Source organism: Heptranchias perlo, chromosome 37 (assembly GCF_035084215.1).
Source record: "Heptranchias perlo isolate sHepPer1 chromosome 37, sHepPer1.hap1, whole genome shotgun sequence".
Classification (NCBI taxonomy): domain Eukaryota; kingdom Metazoa; phylum Chordata; class Chondrichthyes; order Hexanchiformes; family Hexanchidae; genus Heptranchias; species Heptranchias perlo.
The window spans coordinates 8327669-8347018 of record NC_090361.1 but is presented as its reverse complement, the minus strand read 5'-3'; the positions used below and the strand labels follow the sequence as shown (position 1 = coordinate 8347018).

General features: G+C 48.4%; 1 protein-coding gene across 1 annotated transcript in view; it reads left to right on the top strand.

The window, feature by feature from the left end:
- Positions 1-19350, top strand: part of epor (erythropoietin receptor) — a 34986-nt gene that overhangs the window by 2186 nt on the left and 13450 nt on the right. The window contains exons 2-3 of the mRNA XM_067973071.1: positions 7685-7814; positions 8573-8751. Of these exons, the coding sequence (XP_067829172.1) occupies positions 7685-7814; positions 8573-8751 (309 nt within the window). The remainder of the gene's footprint in view (positions 1-7684; positions 7815-8572; positions 8752-19350) is intronic.

The following is a 19350-nucleotide window of genomic DNA, read 5'->3' as shown; positions in this document are numbered from 1 at the left end:
GAGCCAATTTGCGCACAGCAAGGTCCCACAAATAGACAACTTGTTTTAGTGATGTTGGTTGAGGGATAAATATTGGCCAGGACACCGGGGAGATCTCCTCTGCTCTTCTTCGAATAGTGCCATGAGATCTTTTCCATCCACCTGAGAGGGCAGATGGGGCCTCGGTCTAACGTCTCATCCGAAAGACGGCCCCTCAGTACTGCACTGGGAATATCAGCCTAGATTATGTGCTTAAGTATCTGGAGTGGGACTTGAGCCCATGACCTTCTGGCTGAGAGGTAAGAGTGCTACCACTGAGCCAATTTGGGAGGTAAGAGTGCTACCACTGAGCCAACGGGAGCCAATTTGCGCACAGCAAGGTCCCACAAATAGACAACTTGTTTTAGTGATGTTGGTTGAGGGATAAATATTGGCCAGGACACCGGGGAGATCTCCTCTGCTCTTCTTCGAATAGTGCCATGAGATCTTTTCCATCCACCTGAGAGGGCAGATGGGGCCTCGGTCTAACGTCTCATCCGAAAGACGGCCCCTCAGTACTGCACTGGGAATATCAGCCTAGATTATGTGCTTAAGTATCTGGAGTGGGACTTGAGCCCATGACCTTCTGGCTGAGAGGTAAGAGTGCTACCACTGAGCCAAGGCTGGCACCTTATTGAGGCACGCAATAGACGGGTGGCAGGCCCACTGATGTCGCCATGAGGCCCAAGTCGCATTTACATGCAGCTGGCGAGCTTCAGGCACCAAACTTGCACCCTGCTGCAGGTTGCCGGTGATGGGAGGGCAGGAAAGCAGCTGGCCCCATTTGTTGGTGTGGGGGAGCGCAATCCTAGTAAGTTGATGGGGTGGGGGGTGGTTCTTGCGCAGGTCCGCAGCCTGGAAAACAATCCTGCTCCTCCAGGCCGCACCAAAAATAAAATTTAAAATTTTCTGAGCCATTTTCTGAGCGCAAAACCTGATACAAATGGGAGGAGTGTCGTGGCAAATGCTCCATCCATTTGTACCTCAAAATTGCAATCAGGTCCCTAATTTGCATATTACAAGTGACCTCCTGCCTGAAACAAGGGGGTGTTCTGGACCCTTCGCAAGATGCCGTCCATCTCCGGACCCTACGAGAGATGCCAGCACCCGGAGCGCCGGGGTAAACTAGGGCGGTAAGTGACCTGATGCCATTTTCAGGCTGCTCCTGCCCTACTTACACCAGACAGGGGATCTTAAAATCGGCCCTCTTGTCTTTTGGATAAGACGTTAAACTGAGGCCCCGTCTGCCTGTTCAGTTGGAGTTAAAAGATCCCATGGCATTGCTCAAAGAAGAGTTGGAAGTTTTTCTGGTCACCGTTCATCCCCCAAACACCAAAAAAGAAGATTAGCTGGTCATCCATCTTATTTGCTGTTTATAGGACTTTGCTGTGCACATTTGCCTGCAAAACAGTTTTAAAGGCCGGGCCTCATTTATATCCTGCTGACCAGCTGCCTGCCCCAAACGGGTGGACATAGGCAGATGGCCGGCTAAGAGCTGGCAGCCCGAAAACCACCCGCCTGGTTGTGGTGGGGGGGGGAAGGGGGAGGGTTTCGGCAGGTGTTGGTGGTGGGGTGAGCACAAAACCTAGGCTGACATTCCCAGTGCCAGTACTGAGGGAGTGCTACACTATCGGTGGTGCCGTCTTTTGGATGAGGCGTTAAACAGAGGCCTCTCAGGTGGCAGTAAAAGATCCCATGGCACTATTTGAAGAAGAGATGGGAAGTTTTCCTGGTGTCCTGGCCAATATTTATCCCTCAACCAACATCATTAAAAGAGATTATCTTGTGATTATCATATTGCTGTTAGTGGGATCTTGCTGTGTGCAAATTGGCTGCTGCGTTTCCTACATTACAACTGTGACTACATTTCAAAAGTACTTCATTGTCTGTAAAGCGTGTTGGGATGTCCTGAGGCCACTAAAGGTGCTATATAAATGCAAGTTCTTTATTTTACAAACCAGTGACCTGTTGAGACAAGGTGGCTGGAAACCTTCCAGTGCATGCTCGTCTCAATGGTGCCAGCCTCATTTCTGAACACACGTTCAGGATGCACGTAAACTTCTCCCGTCACCTGGTTTACGAGTATATTTTGTATGAAAGAAAGAAAGAAAGACTTGCATTTATATAGCGCCTTTCACGACCTCAGGGCATCCCAAAGCGCTTTGCAACTTCACTTTTGAAGTGTAGTCACTGTTGTAATGTAGGAAACGCAGATTAAATGTAGGGTTTATGACAAACCAAAGCTGCTGTGGGGTTAAAAGCAAACCCAGAAACACAAGGCAGTTTGGTTTCACCTCGTGCCTTCTGCAGCTGGCTGTGTTTTCATCCCCGATTCTTTTCCTCCAGTAGGGAGGTCCATTGCTAATGCTTTAGAATTTCACAGCTGGGCTAATGACACAGTTGGTGGGGGGGGGGGGAATAAAACATAAAGGGGCAAGGATTAGAGGCACAACTCAGTAGGTTTGCTTGCAACGCGTGACCCGTGTAAATCATATCATCCCATTACTTGCATGTGTGGAACTGGGATGAAGATGGTAGACTTCTTCAAGAGACTTATCAAATCTCTCAGAAACATCTCAAAATACTTCACATACAAGTGCTGCTGTGACTATTGTATAGGTTTATACACAGCAATGAGATGAACTCACAGCCAATCTCAGTTTTTTTTTGGCATTGTTGGCTGAGGGAAGAATGTTGGTGAAGATGCTAGGAAAGCCCCCCATCCTACTCGTTCTATTCAAATAGTGCCATAGGATTATGAATTTGGACAGGACTTTGTTAAAACATCAGATCCAAAGGACAGTATCCAACAATGTAGTGCCCTGGAGTGTTAACCTTGAGTCCCGGAGTGGGGCTTGAACCCACAACCATCATGAGGCTCGAGGGGCCTGCTCCTGCTCCTATTTCTTATGTTTCTTATGACTTAGAGGCAAAAATGCTACCAACCGAGCTAAGCTGCCAAATTTGAAGGTTGTCAAATATTTTTCTTTTCATCAAGGCTTGCTACTCCAAATTACCACCCCCAACCCCCCAGCCTTACATTGACTCTTTCATTAGCTATGCAACATCAACAACTTGCATTTATATGGCGCCTTTGACATAGTAAAACATCCCATTTAAATGCTTCTGTTACATTTAACTTGAGTAAAGTTCAGCTTTCATCGTGGGTGCATTGAACCAATTGCATTTATTTAACTATCTGATATTTTACTTGGAGAATAATTGCAAAATCTAACTTCAAAAAAAAATAATTTGAACCCTAGCAAAGAACCCCTTTTGTTGAGGAAACAGAAACATTTGGCTTGCACAAAACCGTTTTCACTCAGGTACCTCGAGATAAAATTTTTGAGCGCAAATATGGTACAAACTGTCAGCCGACCTTGTTGTTTGTCACAGGAATTACTAGCAGTGATGTTAAGAGTGTGCCTTATCTTTCCAAACACGTGTTTCAATTGATGGGGCTGGGAGCGGGCATTTGGTGCCTCTGGATAAGAGGTTTCTGACAAGTGAGTGTGGAGTGGCGTAATTTATTAATTTAACGTACGTGGCCCTGGAAGGTTAGCCTTCCGTCCCAACTTCTTTCAAAAAGGCACATAAACCAGTGGTTGGTATAAACAGGGCCCTCGGCCGTGAATTATACTGAAGGATCCAAGGTGGGCATCGGGACTTCGTCTTTCGGATGAGACGTTAAACCGAGGCCCCGCCTGCCCTTTCAGGTGGGCGTAGAACATCCCATGGCATTATTTCGAAGAAGAGCAGGGCAGTTTCTCCCCAGTGTCCTGGCCAATATTTATCCTTCAACCAACATCACTAAAAAAACAGATTATCTGGTCATTATCACATTGTTGTTTGTGGGAATCTCGCTGTACACAAGTTGGCTGCCGCGTTTCCTACATTACAACAGTGACTACGCTTCAAAAGTACTTCATTAGCTGTAAGGCACTTTAGCAGTCAGGATCTCCTTCTTCTGATGGCTGTAAAAATCTTCACAGGATTACAAGATGAGGGAGGCCATTCGGCCCATCTTAATTAATCCATCCACAAAGACCCTAAAGTCCCCCCCCCCCACACCGTCCCACACATTTCAGCATCCAATCGTTTCTTAGACAATTCCAGGGTTTTTGCCTCTACTCCTCTAGATGTTCATTCCACATGTTGCCCTCCAGATGTTCATTCCACATGTTGCCCTCCAGATGTTCATTCCACATGTTGCCCTCCAGATGTTCATTCCACATGTTGCCCTCTAGATGTTTATTCCACATGTTGCCCTCTAGATGTTCATTCCACATGTTGCCCTCTAGATGTTCATTCCACATGTTGCCCTCTAGATGTTCATTCCACATGTTGCCCTCTAGATGTTCATTCCACATGTTGCCCTCAAGATGTTCATTCCACATGTTGCATCACTGTGTGAAAAAGAATTTTCTGATATCAGTCCTAAGATTGCCTTTTACTTGTTTGAACCTGTGTCCTCCTGTGTTATTCACTTTCTTTAACTTAAAGTAATATTGCGGATTTATCTTTTGTGACATGGAACGTGTCGAGCTAAATGGATGTGGAACATGTTTCCGATTTCGCTGGAATCTTCACTAAAGCTCTTGCAATGTTGTTACCCGTAGGGCCCCTGGTGGGACTCAGGGTAAGAATCGTGCTCCAGCCTGGAGCATTGCATGTACGATTATCGCATTCCAATTTGTGTAACATTAAGTATAATTAGGAATTGAATCATATTGCCCCACTGATTTTAGCAATACTCTTTATGTTTGACATTGGGTTCATCAGCTTGAGCTGCCACAGACAGAAAGAAAGAACTTGCATTTATATAGCACCTTTCATGACCTCAGGATGTCCCAAAGCGCTTTACAGCCAATGAAGTACTTTTATTTTGAAGTGTAATGTAGGAAACGCAGCAGCCAATTTGCTCATAGCAAGGTCCCACAAACAGCAATGACCAGATCAGTTGTTTTAGTGATGTTGGTTGAGGGAATGGCCAGGATATGGGGAGAACTACACTGCTCTTCTTCCAAATAGTGCCATGGGATCTTTTATATCCACCTGAGAGGACAGCGGGCCTCGGTTTTAACGTCTCATCCGAAAGACAGCACCTCCGACAGTGCAGCACTACACATTTTATGTTATCGCAAAGTCAAAACCATTTCACAGTAGGACGAAGTGTGCATTATATTACTAATGATCCACCATGTGTCACTATCTGATCCTCCTCGACAGTGAGCAGGAAATGGAGGAGATTTAGGGAGTGAGAAAGCCAACCAAGGATGTTGTAAAGACAAAAGTTGTTGGGAGACCTTTAGAAGGCAGGATGTGAGATAGTGAGGCAAAGTGAGATTTGAATAGAATTCCAGAGAGTTTGGGTACAGTGGTTGAAAGATCAGGCTTTGATGGTGGACCAGAGAATAAATAGTAATCTACAGGGCGATGTCTGTCTGAGAATGAATAGTTGAAGAAAATCACCAAAATGGTGGAAGCTGATCATTGGAATAGTCCATTGAAGATGGGCAGCCGAATTGAATTCTATCCAGAAAGACACTGCAGCGGGAAAAATAGATGTTAAAATTGAATAAACTACACAATTTCAAACTTGAAACTCTCTCTCTCTCTCTCTATATATATATATATATATATATATATATATATATATAAAATCTAACACCAATGTGTACTTCCTGTCATCTTTTTCCATTATAAATTCCTATCTCCACATTTATAATGGAAGTTGCCCATGTCAACTTGTCACGTTGTAATTACACCTTCCTGCCAGTGGAGGTGCTGCAATGCCACCGATGGCTGGACAATGTTATTACAAAGTGGCAAGTTTACACAGGCAGTTTCCATTAGAAGGAAATTATAATAATGGAAATGTAAAAGCAAGGACAGAATGTATAACTTTAAAAATATAGACTGAATTACATCTGCACACTCTGGTCCAATTATCCCCCTACCCTCTTACCCCACTTCACCTAATGACTGCACTTGTTCTTGACTTCCCTGTGCAATACCATGGGAGATTAACGGTGTGGGGTTTGTTTGGGAGTGGGGTGTGTGTAAATAAATGTTTTGAGATGAGTCGATCATACTTTAGACATCACACTACATATGAAACACCAATAAATCACAACAGAACATTCTATTTTTAAAAAAAGCTTACAAAAAGGAAAGAAAGCCAGTCTGTTCCTCCTGGTTTTTCAGACTTTTGGATAACTTGACCTCTACCCAAAGAGAGGAGCAAAGCAGTTGTCAATTGAGAGAAACTTCTGACAACAATAATAATTGGCCTCAAATTGCCTTCAGGATGAACCTATTTAGACCACTTCCCCACGGGGAGGATCTGATCAGTGGCCTCAAAGGCACAGGCCAGGTTAGCAGCTAAACATGTCAGACCAAAGCCTGACATTTGTAGAAGTATTTGAATAGATAATATGTGATTTCAGTTGGTAATCCGATCTTGGGGTTTAGTCAAGGGTTTTAAACTGGAAAATTACCATGAAGGATGTTATTGAGTGAACTGGCTTGTATCGAATTGCACCCTCTGTTATTTAACTGAGTTTATTTTAAAACGGGTAATTGCCTCGGTTAAAACAAAGGATAGAGGAATTTGTGTGAGTGCAGTAAGCAAATATGTGATAAGAACTTATGGATATGAAAAAAGGCGCAAAAATGTTTTTTTTTCCAGTGGAACAGAGAAGGCTTGTGGGGGGGGCGGACTGGGGGGTGGGATGGGTGGAATCTAATTTTCAAATTCTGAAAAGTTCTGAAAGGGTAAATAGTAAAAGATTGTTCCTGCTGGTTGGGAAATCATTGATAAGGGGACGTAGATTGAGAATTATCCCAGGAGAATAAATGGTGGATTTAGAAGATATTGGAAAATATGTTGCTTTACCACAACTGGCAATCGGCATTATTTAAAAGGGAACCAGACATGTATTTGAAAAGGCGAAATAATATAAGGGTTTGGAGAAAGAGCAGGGAAATGAGATTAAAGTAGTTGATCCAATTGAATCACCAGCACCATTGCAGAGTAATGGGCTGAATGGCCTCTCTATGCTGTGATTTCTATGAATATCAGCAATCAGTAATTGCCACCCTATGATTTTATGTGTGAGAGGTGTTGTTTATTTGTGTTGTGACACTGGGGAGAACTCCCCTGCTTTTCTTCCAAAGGTGCCACGGGATCTTTTACATGCACCTGAGAGGGCAGACGTCACCTCTGACAGCGCAGCAATCCCTCATACCTGCACTGAAGTGTCATCCTGGATTATGTGGGACTTGAACCCACAACCTTCTGATCAGAGGGCAGAGTGCTACCCACTGAGCCAAGCTAACACTTGGAGCAGTGGAAAACTGGAGGAAACAAAAATACAAACGCAATGCAGTACTAATAAATGATGGCACATTCAAGGTTCTCTGAAGGTTTAGCTGATATTGATAAATACCCAAGCACAATGCTAACAGTCCAAGCCATTATTCAGACCCCCTGAGTCTAACAGCCTCACAGCACACTCTCATAGCCATCTGTAATCCTCTGTTCTAAAGGGTTGGCAGTTATCCATCTGGTACGTTATCAATCAGCCAGCTCGCAGCCCCATGGGCCAAGGCAGTCCCAGCACCGCCTGTTCAAAGTGATTGATGCACGTCTGTTTTTATCTAGTGCTCCTGGTAACAGCAGCAGGATCGGAAAAGTTGAACTGCTTTACTCAAGCATTGGAAGACTTCTCCTGCTTCTGGGATGAAAAGGACAGTGGCAACAGCAGTGAATACAGATTCTTCTACCAGTACCAGTATGTTGTCAACTTCTCAAGAGTATTTTTAAAACTTCCCTAAAGGCTCTATTGATTCTGCTTGGTTTCCATACTTAATGGGGAAAGCATCATCGTGAAAAAATGTTCCACAAGCTCTTTTTATTTGGGAATGCACAATTTGTGTAATTTATCACTGAGAAGATATTGAAGACTACCTCTTCTGCTTCTTTTTCCTCCTTAACCAATTTTCCCAGACATTTTTTTTCATGAAGATTGTGCCCATTAAACTTTCAAATCCCTCATGGCCTCAGGCTTCCCTATCTCTGTAACCTCCTCCAGCCATACAACCCTTTGAGAACTCTGCGTTCCTCCAACTCTGGTCTCTTGTCCATCCCCCACTTCCTTCACCCCACCATTGGCTACCGTGCCTTCAGCCGTCTAGCCCCTAAGCTCTGGAATTCACTCCCTAAACCTCTCCGCCTCTCTCTCCTCCTTTAAGTCGCTCCTTAAAATGCAACTTTGACCAAGCTTTTGATCACCTGTCCTAATATCTCCTTATGTGGCTCAATGTCAATTTTTTTTGTCTGATTATGCCCCTGTGAAGCGCCTTGGGATGTTTTACTACACTAAAGGCACTATATAATTGGCAAGTTGTTGTTGATGTTGTACAAATTCCATTATCAAACCAACAGAAGACATTGGAGTCGATTTTAATCCTATTCACCCAACAGAAACCATCCGGATCTCACTGTCTTCAATTTTAACCTGCTCTTCTGCAATGTTGTTTTGTTCTACAGGTATGAGGATGTGAAGAAAGAATGTCCACTATCCACGGAAAGGATTGTCAGTGATATGACCCGTTACATCTGTAAGTTTCCAATGATGGATGTTTCTTTATTTGCTCCGCTGGATATTGAGGTGTCATCAAATTCATGCATAGTCATGAGCAGAAAGGACATGTACATCAACCATGCAGGTGAGTGTAACCTATGTTTTTGCCAAGATGTCAGCTGTGGCCCAGTGGGTAGCACTCTCTCCTCTGAATCATAAGATTGTAGATTCAAGTCCCATTCTAGAAACTTGAGCATGTAAATCTAGGCTGGCAACTCTAATGCTTTACGGAGGTGCCGTCTTTCAAATGAGATGTTAACCCAATGCCTTCTCGGGTGGGCATAAAAGATCCCATAGCATTGTTTGAAGAAGAGCAGGGGAGTCCGGGCCAATATTTATCCCTCAACCATTATCATTAATCAGATTCTCTCGTTATTATCACATTGCTGTTTGTGGGAGCTTGCTGTGCGCAAGTTGGCTGCTGAGTTTCCTACATTACAACAGTGATTGCACTTCAAAAGTACTTAATTGGCTGTAAAGCACTTTGGCACACCCTGAGGTCATGAATGGTGCTATATAAATTCAAGTTCTTTCTTTCATAATGCAGCTCTCTGTTTCTTTGTTGTGAAGGTCAATAAACCAAGTTTCCATTGTCCATGTTGTAAGGGGTTTCTTTTTTTTTACTGTTTCTCGGGCTTATAATAGGTCAGCCAGTTATGTTTTCCTGAGCTGCCCTGCCCGCAGTGCGGTTGCGAATCGCTTACCCCTTCCTGATTCTGAGCTGAGGACTTATCGAGTGGTAACAAAGACAGACAAACAGACCAGTGGATTGGTACAAGGAAAACCAATGTTTATTAATAAGAAAACTAAAACTACAAAGTAAACAGTATAATACAGAAGATAAAGAAATCGCTATGGATGTAATACAGTCTTACGCTTAACGGGTTGGAAGAAACGGACACATCGAGGGAAAATTCTAAAATCACAAGTTTAGCAATATCCCCTTTAACCCCCACCCTTACACTTATGCTAGGTTGTCTTGTGGCGGCCAGAAAATTAATGCTCACCGGTGAAAACAGATGAAAAGGCCTGGCCCCTGTGCCTGCTGTTGCCGTCGACATGTGGTTGCGAGGTTTACTGAATGGCCTTCCTTCTTAGGTGCTAGCAGACAGACAGGACAGGGCCAAGAGGCGAAGAGAGAAGCAGAAGAGAGATACTGGGCAGCCCCAGTTATACCCTCTTGGTAACAGGTTTTTTTTCATACCTCATCAGCTTGCTTCATTGTTTGATTTAAGCACGAAACGTAAGACAAAGGACCCCATCTCTGGCCCATTTACATTAATGGCCGGTTCCTGTATCGATCTGTTCGCTAACTGCTTTACCATTGTTCCGAATGTACCTTGATGGTTCACCTTTTGTCCTGCGATCACTTCCTGCTCGAATTTTGATGTGTTGGCCGGCCATGTTGATAGCTTGCCTCAGGGCTAGAATGCAGCTGCATTGTTTAAAGAAACCTGTCTGAAACACGAAGCCTGCCGAGTTGTTGAGAATGCAATTTCAAATCTGCCGGTCCTCGGCCATGTGTCTGACTGCAGCCATTTTGAGAGACCTTGGATTTTTTAAAACAGTCACACCAGGGTTTCTTTAATAACTCCAATAAATCTTCGGGGTGGGGGGAACATGTGAAATTTTGCGAATCCCTTCACTCCCCCCTGTGGATACTTAAACTTGCTTGAAGTGTCCATGTAAGGTGAGCAAAGATTTCTGACCGTCGCAAACAACCTTCCCCTTTATTTACCTATCCCTAATCCCTCGACACATACATTCCCTTACTTGGAGAGAACCCCAGTGTATGGCAGGCATTCGGATAGAAAACAAGGTTGAATTACAGCAATCCCAGCACAGAGGGGTCCAAATACCCCTGCACCACTTGGGATGAAACAGTATTTCGCATACTATACAACACAACAATGAACAATCTTTATTCAAAATAACATCAAAACGTAAACTTACTTTATTGAAAACAACAAACGGAAGGGACCATCTTTATTAAAATAATGAAACAGGCTGCCATCACTCGCAAGGGATGCGTCCCCGAACTCACACGGGTGTTTCGTCTACCCGAGCATACTGGTCCTTCCATACCCTTTGTGTTCTAACTACTACCTCGAGACCCCTATTCCTACACTGGACGCAAACCAGGTAGAGGACGATCCCGAGCTGACAGATTACTAGCACGTGTGATGCCAGACGAATCCAGGAGGGGACCTCTATATTCTCAAAGATGTCCCACCAGGGTGGGGTCGTGATACTCAGAATATCGGCCCCTATCTGGACAGTCTTCTGTTCCAGCGTGTAAAAGTGTTTTTGGGACACCCCTACTGCTTTTAATAATTAACGAGGTGTTCTGGGGAAGGGGGGATCTGATAGCCAAAGTGGGCTACATACTTTTGGAGGTTGGTGAAATTCTCTTTCACAGTGAGGTGAACAGTGGATGGTTCAGGGATGGGGACAATTCGTATCTGTGCCACTTGAACTTCTGCCTCGGGTTTAAAGCAGAAACTGCTGTCACTCACCGCACACCAGCTGTGCTGACCATGCTGGTAGTGAGACGCTGCTGTGGTGATGCAATATGTCCCACCTCCTATATATGCCACCTGTGGGGGAACATGGCCTTGTGCCATGGCTACCATGGTGCAGTTTATAGGCTTCGCGTCAGCAGCTCTGAACCCGCACTGCGGTTTTGAATAGGCGTTCAAGTGCTGGGGACACAGGATTATGTGTGATCCCCGGCTCTGGCACCCCGAGAGGTCAGTACCCGTCATACCATGCTCCCACTTTATGACGTAGGGCGGGACCGCTGTGAAACGAACGTGTGCACCCCACTGAATGACACCAATGTTCTCCACCCTGTCTTTAATTGCATTTTTAAACCATTAATCTGGGTCTGCAGCTCGATGTCATCTCAGCTGTTGATGACAGAAGACCCCGTGTTAAAACCAGTTAAGACATCGTTAAAAACACCCCTTCTTTGTCTCCCAATCCTGTCCAAAAGCTCGTGGGTGTATAGTCTGGTTCTGTCACCATCTGAAAAATCAAACTGATAAAATTTAACATCTGGCCGGGCCCCATACAGGCTGCCTGGCTCGGGTGAAGTGTGAGCGGGTCCCTCGACCTCGGCTCACGTAGACAACACTGGAACGGTTCCATCTTAAAATTACATTACGGTTCCACACCTTATAATAAACCTATATATCTTAACTTAAAACTACAACTTAACTGCTAAAGCTATATACATCCGCCGCCCGTCTCCGAGCGGCCAGCTCAAATTCTGTCAGGACTGCTGCAGGCTGCTCCCTGCGGCGTGGCTGTACTGACCTTTACTTCCGGTCCCTCACAGCCCGCGACTGCTGGCTGAGGACCTTTGTCTTTCGACTTAACTTTAGCACGGGAGGTAGCCCTTTTAAACTGGGGAGCCGGCGACCATGCCTTCCTAGGCTGGGGTGTCCGAGGGGACCTCCTAGGAAGTGCTGTTGGTGGGGCTACCCTGGCGAGCGGACACTTGCTGTGGGTCGCAGCCCTCGCTGGCTGGGGACTTTTCCCCTGTGGCTCCTCCCTTCCCAAGTCTGAGCTGGGGACAGGCAACCCCTCGCTGCCTGCTGCCGGTGGCTGAGAGTCTTCCTCTCCAGGTTCAAAACCTGGGTCGGGGGCGGGGCTACCTGCCTCGGGCTCCTCCTCCTCCTCCCCTCCTGAGTCCCAGAAGAGAGGGGCAATGGTTTGGACAGGGGCCTGGGTGACTCCTCCCCTGATACATGCGACTGCTCCTGCAGGTGCTGCCTGTGAGCTGTGACCTGCTGGGAGCTGGGGATTTCTAACCTCGGGTTGGATCCCAGCTGCCTGCTTTTTCGCCTCCGATCTAAACAGCTTACATTGGTTTATATGAAACCATTTCGTCCGCCGGGGCAATTTTACAGCGTAAACCATGGGGCTGGCTTTATCTACTATGCTATAGGGTCCCATGTACAGTGGCTCCAAACTCCCCACTCGGGCGTAGTTCCTCACCATTACCTGGTCCCCTATCTCCCACTGATGACTTTTGTTAGGCTCGAGCAGCAATCGGTTATTCCGATGCTGCTTCCCCAGACTACCTGCTGCCTGTTCGTAAATCTGCTTCAGGCGCTCGAGGAGTGTGGGCGAATTTATCCCGGTTTACCTCCCGAAGCTGCCCTTCAGTAAGAACTGGGGTTAGGACATGGGTGGGGGTTCTCATGACCCTACCGGTCATGAGCTCGTGCGGGGAATACCCCGTACACTTTGACTGACTGGCCCGGATCCCCATGAGGACTAGAGGCAGGACCTCGGCCCATTTTCGGGGTGAGTCCGCTGTCTCCTTCCTCAGCCTTTCTTTGACGGTGCGGTTCATGCATTCCACAATCCCTGAGAACTGTGGATTGTGGGCTACGTGCCACTTCCCCTGAATACCGAGCAGCATAAGTGTGTTCTGCATGACCTGGCCGGTGAAGTGGCTTCCCTGGTCGGACTCCACAAACTGGGGTAGTCCCCACCGCGAGAACACCTCCCGTACCAAGATCCTTGCAGTCCCTAATGCTGTGGCTTTTCTACAGGGGAAGGCCTCGACCCACTTGGAAAACACGTCCACCAGGACGAGGCAATATTTGTAGCCTCCCTGGGCGGTGGGTAGGGGCCCGATGTAGTCGATCTGGATCGACTGCCATGGTCCCTCTACCCTCCTAACGTGTCCCATGGGCACCTTCCTTCTGTGGGGGTCGGGGTTATTTGCAGCGCACACAAGACAGCTAGCACAGAACTCGCGGACATCTTCCCGGAGACCTGGCCACCATCCCGCCTGTTCCACCCGCGGCCAGGTGGCCTCAGGCCCGGGGTGTCCTGCTCCCGGCCCTTCATGGGCCAGTTGAAGGAACTCCCTCCGGTGTTGCTGGGGTACTACCCACTGTCCTTCCTTGAACAGCATGCCCTCTCTTATGGAGAGGGCTGCCACGCCGTAAGGGCCCTCTATCCTCCTACCCTCGCTCACTGCGCTAGTGACGGTTTTCAGGACAGGGTCCTGGGCTTGGACTGTTTTAAGATCCGGGGCAAATGCTACCCCTAAGCTCCTCTGGGTCCCACCCATGCCTCTAACTGCCGCCACGGGCCCGGACCCATAGGGGTCCCAGAAAATGCCGGTGCGGGCACCCTCCTTGGCCAGCGTGTCGGCTTGTTGGTTGCCCTGGCTGCGGGGTTCTGTGGAGGAGTGGGCCTTCACTTTGTGGATGAAGACCTCGCCTTCCTCCCCCACGGCTGCCAGGATTTTCTCCAGCAGGGGTTTTACTGTTAAGGGCCTCCCGTCGGCGGAGGTATATCCGCGACGGGACCAGATTGCCAGGTATTCCGTGCACGAGTTGCAAGTGAACATACTGTCCGAGCAAATCGTGTATGGGGTGGGGAAGATTTCGGGGTGGGTAACCACGTACACCACCGCGGACAGTTCAGCCTGCTGGGCGCTCATGGTGCTGGGGAGCTTGATCGCCAAGGCAATATTAGCCGATGGGTCATAGACTCCACATCCCGTGAGACGTTCACCAGCGGATACCATGCTGGAACCGTCTACATAGATCTCGCGGCCTGTGGGATGTATCCCGGCCCGTAGACCAATGTTCGCCTCCCACACCCCTTCTATGGAACACTGATGGGCTGTTCCAGGATATACCATGTTAGCCGCGAGCTTTGGCTCGCAAAGGCCCCTCACCCTCAGATCCATCTGGGAAAGGAGGAGGGTCCAGCGCGCAATGTGGGCACTGCTGACTGTCCCATCTTTGATCCTCCCGTCCAGAAGCATCTGGGTGGGCGTGTGACGTGTGAGGAGGGTGATAGGAGAGGTGCCTGTGAAGATCGAGGATCTTTTCACAGCCCAGTACGTGGCCAAAAGGTGCCGCTCGCAAATTGAGTAGCTCTTTTCCACGTCAGTGAGTACTCTGGAGGAGTAGACCACGGGTCTTAGCCTGCCGTGCCGCTCCTGGAGCAGCACAGCACTGAGATTATCCCCGCTGGCCGCTACCTCCAGAAAGAACTCTCTCCCTCCATCTATCGCTCCCAGGGCTGGTGCGGTCTGCAGGTCCCTCTTGAGCTGGACAAATGCTGCCTGGCACCCCTCATCCCAAGACCACTCCACTCCCTTGCGTAGGAGTTGGAGCAGAGGGGCTGCTGTGGCTGCATAATCCTCAATAAAATCTCTGCAGTAGCCTGTTAGCCCTAAGAACGACCTCACACCCCTCACAGTACTGGGGACCGGTAGCTCTTGGACCGCTTCCCTCCTAGCCTTGTCTATGGCTCGTTCCCCTGCGCGGACGGTCAGGCCCAGGAACTTCACCTCCTGCTGGCCGATCTGCGCTTTCCTAGGGTTCACTTTAAAACCTTTCCTCTGCAACAGCTCCAGCAATTCGGCCAGTAGCGGGCCATGCTCCCCGAGTCGGTAAACAAGAGCAGGTCGTCTACATACTACACCAATTGCCTGGGCTGGCTAAATTCTTTTAAACTACTCGCCATGCACTGGTGAAAGATGCTAGGGCTGTTATGAAAACCTTGCGGCAAACAGTTCCAAGTATACTGTTGCCCCTTAAAAGTAAAAGCGAACTTATACTGGTCTTCCCTCCTTCAGGGGATTGACCAAAACCCATTCGAAATATCCAGCACCGTGAACGTAGTCGCGGATGCTGGAATGCTTCCGATGAGGTCGGCAACTGCTGCCACTGTGGGGGCACACGCGGGGATATTGCTGTTGAGCACCCGATAGTCCACCGTGGCTCTCCATGAATTGTCCGGTTTCTTGACCGGCCAAAGCGGAGAATTAACATGAGTGGCTATGGGCCTCAGCACTCCCTGCTGCACCAACGAGGATATGGCCATCTCCATATCGGGCTCTGCTTCTCTAGGAAAGTTATACTGCTTCTGGGGCCGGGCCATGGGGTCTCCGTCTACCCTGACCTCAAACTCGGTGACCCTCCCGCAGTCGTGTTTGTGCGTGGCGAACGCAGCCATGCGAGCCTGCACGACTGCTTTAAATTCCTCCGGGACACCCTCTACCATGAGCCCGAGGTCATAACCTCCTTTCGGCTTCACAGTACACAGGGTTCCCTTCCCTTCTTTTCCTGGGATAACGAACACGCCATTCTCCTCACCCGTGTCGGCTCCCCAAAGGCAATGGTTGCGGAGATCCACGAGGATCCCGTGGCCCACGATGAAGTCGGCCCCTAGGATCCCCTTTCCTCCCTCCGCTTCCCACCTCGTCAGGACACACGTCCACTTGGTTTGGAGTGGGCCCAGGCGGACTGAGAGCGGCTTGGAGAAGGCTCCCGCCTGTTCCTTACCGGTGAACCCCGATAGAACGTATGGAACTCCGCTAGACAGAGGTGAGGTGGTGGGATTAGCTGCGTGGATCACGGTGCATGATGCCCCCGTATCCAGCAGATAAGTCCCTTCAACCTTCTCTACCTCCATCTGCACGAGCGGTCTTTTCCATCCATCATACCTGAGAGCACACAGGTAGACAGGCTGTGCGGGCTTTAGTCATAGCGGGGCATTGTTAGGGGGGGGCTGAGGGAGCTACCACACCGGTAGTGGCTGCTATTCTTCCCTGGCTGGCCATAAAAGATCGCATGGCCTCAAAAAATGACTCCATGGCAGCGGGGGCAATTCCTGTCTCTGCCTCCCCCATCGCTGCCTTTTGGGCTGGGGCGGTGGGATTCTTTCCCTTAGTATCCTTCCAGGGGTTTTTACAATCTTTCCGCCAGTGGCCGTTCTTCCCGCACCCATAGCAGTTTAACTTAGCCTGGGCGGGACGATTCCCTTCCTGGTGCCATTCCCTTTTATGCTGGGCCCCTGATTTAACCTCGTGGACTTTCCCCTTGGGTTGGGGCGTCTCGATACCCCTGATATTTTTAAATGCTATCGTGAGCTGGCGGATCACCGTTTCCTCGGTGGTCTGGGGGCTACGGGGGTCAAACCAAGCCGCAGCTCGTGTTCGAATTTGGGGCAGGCAGTTTGTCATGAGACAGCGGAGCCAGTGGGCCAATTGATCTCTGTTCAGGAATGCCTGCCCTGGCATTCCCGGGCATGCGCTCCGGTAGACTGGCCACAGCCTGTCTGCGAAAGCCTGTGGGGACTCCCCGGGAAGCTGTACCGTTCTTCCCACCCGGGCGAACGGACTCCCATCATTTAGTCCCATGGCCTCCAATATCTCATCCCTTAACTCCTCGTAATCTTTCTGCCCCCTTTTGCACTCATCTGATAAGGTTTGGAGGAGGTCACCCCCCAGAGAAAACAGCAGCATTTTTGCTTGTTCTGCTTCATCGCAGTCATTAACGCACGCTGCCTGCTCTATCTCACGGAAGTGTAGAGAGGGGTCTCCCTCCACTGTAAGCTTAGGGATATGGCTAACCATGGCCCTGAGCTGTGGGGTGCCATGCGGCACTACAAACTGGTTCTGGATGGCCCCTAGGTCCTCGCCATCGGCGGGCGGGCCGTACCTCCGTTGTCGGAGGGGGTACACTGGTCCCGGTCCTGGTCTATCTACCAGGAATTGCTGGGTCTCCCCTAATGCTTCATCCTCCACCCCCCCTTGCTGCCAGACCTCCTGAAAACTCGGGGCTTTGGGTGATGGCCGTGAAGCCTCTGGTTCCCTAACCAGTGTCGTCTGGGAGCTGCCTGTGGGACTTTCCTGCTTGGGTTGCCGGTAAAATCCGACTGGCCCGCCTTCGGGCTAAGGAGGCATACCATGCCCTTCGCCCTCGCTAAGTCCATGCCCAAACGTTCTATTTCTTGCCTGCAGGGGCGATGATCTGCGTCCTCAAACCCCTGGGCGCAGGCCAGCTTATATGCTGCCTTTACCTCGCCTACTTTCTCCTCCTGCTCTTTTAATTCTTGCGTGAGGCTGTGGATCTTATCCATTAACATAACCTCACTGCCTCTCGCCTCTCTGACCTGGTATTCCAGGTGTTCCATTCGACCTCCAGCGCTACCTTTGAGCTCAGCGATCTGGTATTCCAGGCGCTCTACCTTTGCCTGGTGGTCCCTTGCCATCTGCGCCCTTTCTTGGCTTATTGCCTGGAGCGCCGCTACCCCTTGCTCTTCGGCTGCTGTCTTTTCCTGCAGCTCTAGGGTCAACTGTTTAATCTTGGCTGCTTGTACTGCTACAGCACGGTCTAGTACCAAGACCTGCTTTTTAAAACACAAGAGCCAGACCGCCTTCTCAATACCTTTCTTATACTGTTTACTTGCTGTCCACTGGATGGCTGCATCTATGGGACGCTCGGCCTTTAACATATCGCTCACCCACTTTTTCGCGATATTTACCTTGCCGCACACATAGGCAGACAACCTTATCTCCATTGCGGATTCCTCCTCCGCACCACTGTCTGCCTTGTTATACACTTTCGCCTCAGCTCCTGCCTGACTCGCCATTTCTGTAAGGGGTTTCTTTTTTTTACTGTTTCTCGGGCTTATAATAGGTCAGCCAGTTATGTTTTCCTGAGCTGCCCTGCCCGCAGTGCGGTTGCGAATCGCTTACCCCTTCCTGATTCTGAGCTGAGGACTTATCGAGTGGTAACAAAGACAGACAAACAGACCAGTGGATTGGTACAAGGAAAACCAATGTTTATTAATAAGAAAACTAAAACTACAAAGTAAACAGTATAATACAGAAGATAAAGAAATCGCTATGGATGTAATACAGTCTTAAGCTTAACGGGTTGGAAGAAACGGACACATCGAGGGAAAATTCTAAAATCACAAGTTTAGCAATATCCCCTTTAACCCCCACCCTTACACCTATGCTAGGTTGTCTTGTGGTGGCCAGAAAATTAATGCTCACCGGTGAAAACAGATGAAAAGGCCTGGCCCCTGTGCCTGCTGTTGCCGTCGACATGTGGTTGCGAGGTTTACTGAATGGCCTTCCTTCTTAGGTGCTAGCAGACAGACAGGATAGGGCCAAGAGGCGAAGAGAGAAGCAGAAGAGAGATACTGGGCAGCCCCAGTTATACCCTCTTGGTAACAGGTTTTTTTTCATACCTCATCAGCTTGCTTCATTGTTTGATTTAAGCACGAAACGTAAGACAAAGGACCCCATCTCTGGCCCATTTACATTAATGGCCGGTTCCTGTATCGATCTGTTCGCTAACTGCTTTACCATTGTTCCGAATGTACCTTGATGGTTCACCTTTTGTCCTGCGATCACTTCCTGCTCGAATTTTGATGTGTTGGCCGGCCATGTTGATAGCTTGCCTCAGGGCGAGAATGCAGCTGCATTGTTTAAAGAAACCTGTCTGAAACACGAAGCCTGCCGAGTTGTTGAGAATGCAATTTCAAATCTGCCGGTCCTCGGCCATGTGTCTGACTGCAGCCATTTTGAGAGACCTTGGATTTTTTAAAACAGTCACACCAGGGTTTCTTTAATAACTCCAATAAATCTTCGGGGTGGGGGGAACATGTGAAATTTTGCGAATCCCTTCAATGTAGGGTCAGGTTTGGGTGAAAGTAAGAGAAGGGTGGTTGTATTATAATAAAACTTACATTTATATAGCATCGTTCACATTAAAATATCTCAGCCTATGCATTATAATGAATTGCCTTTTGAAGTGCAGTGACTTTAGCAATGTAGCAAATAGGGGTTACTCTGCATTAGCGATGTCCCACAAACAGTCGTGTGATGAATGCCCCGCCAATCCGTTTA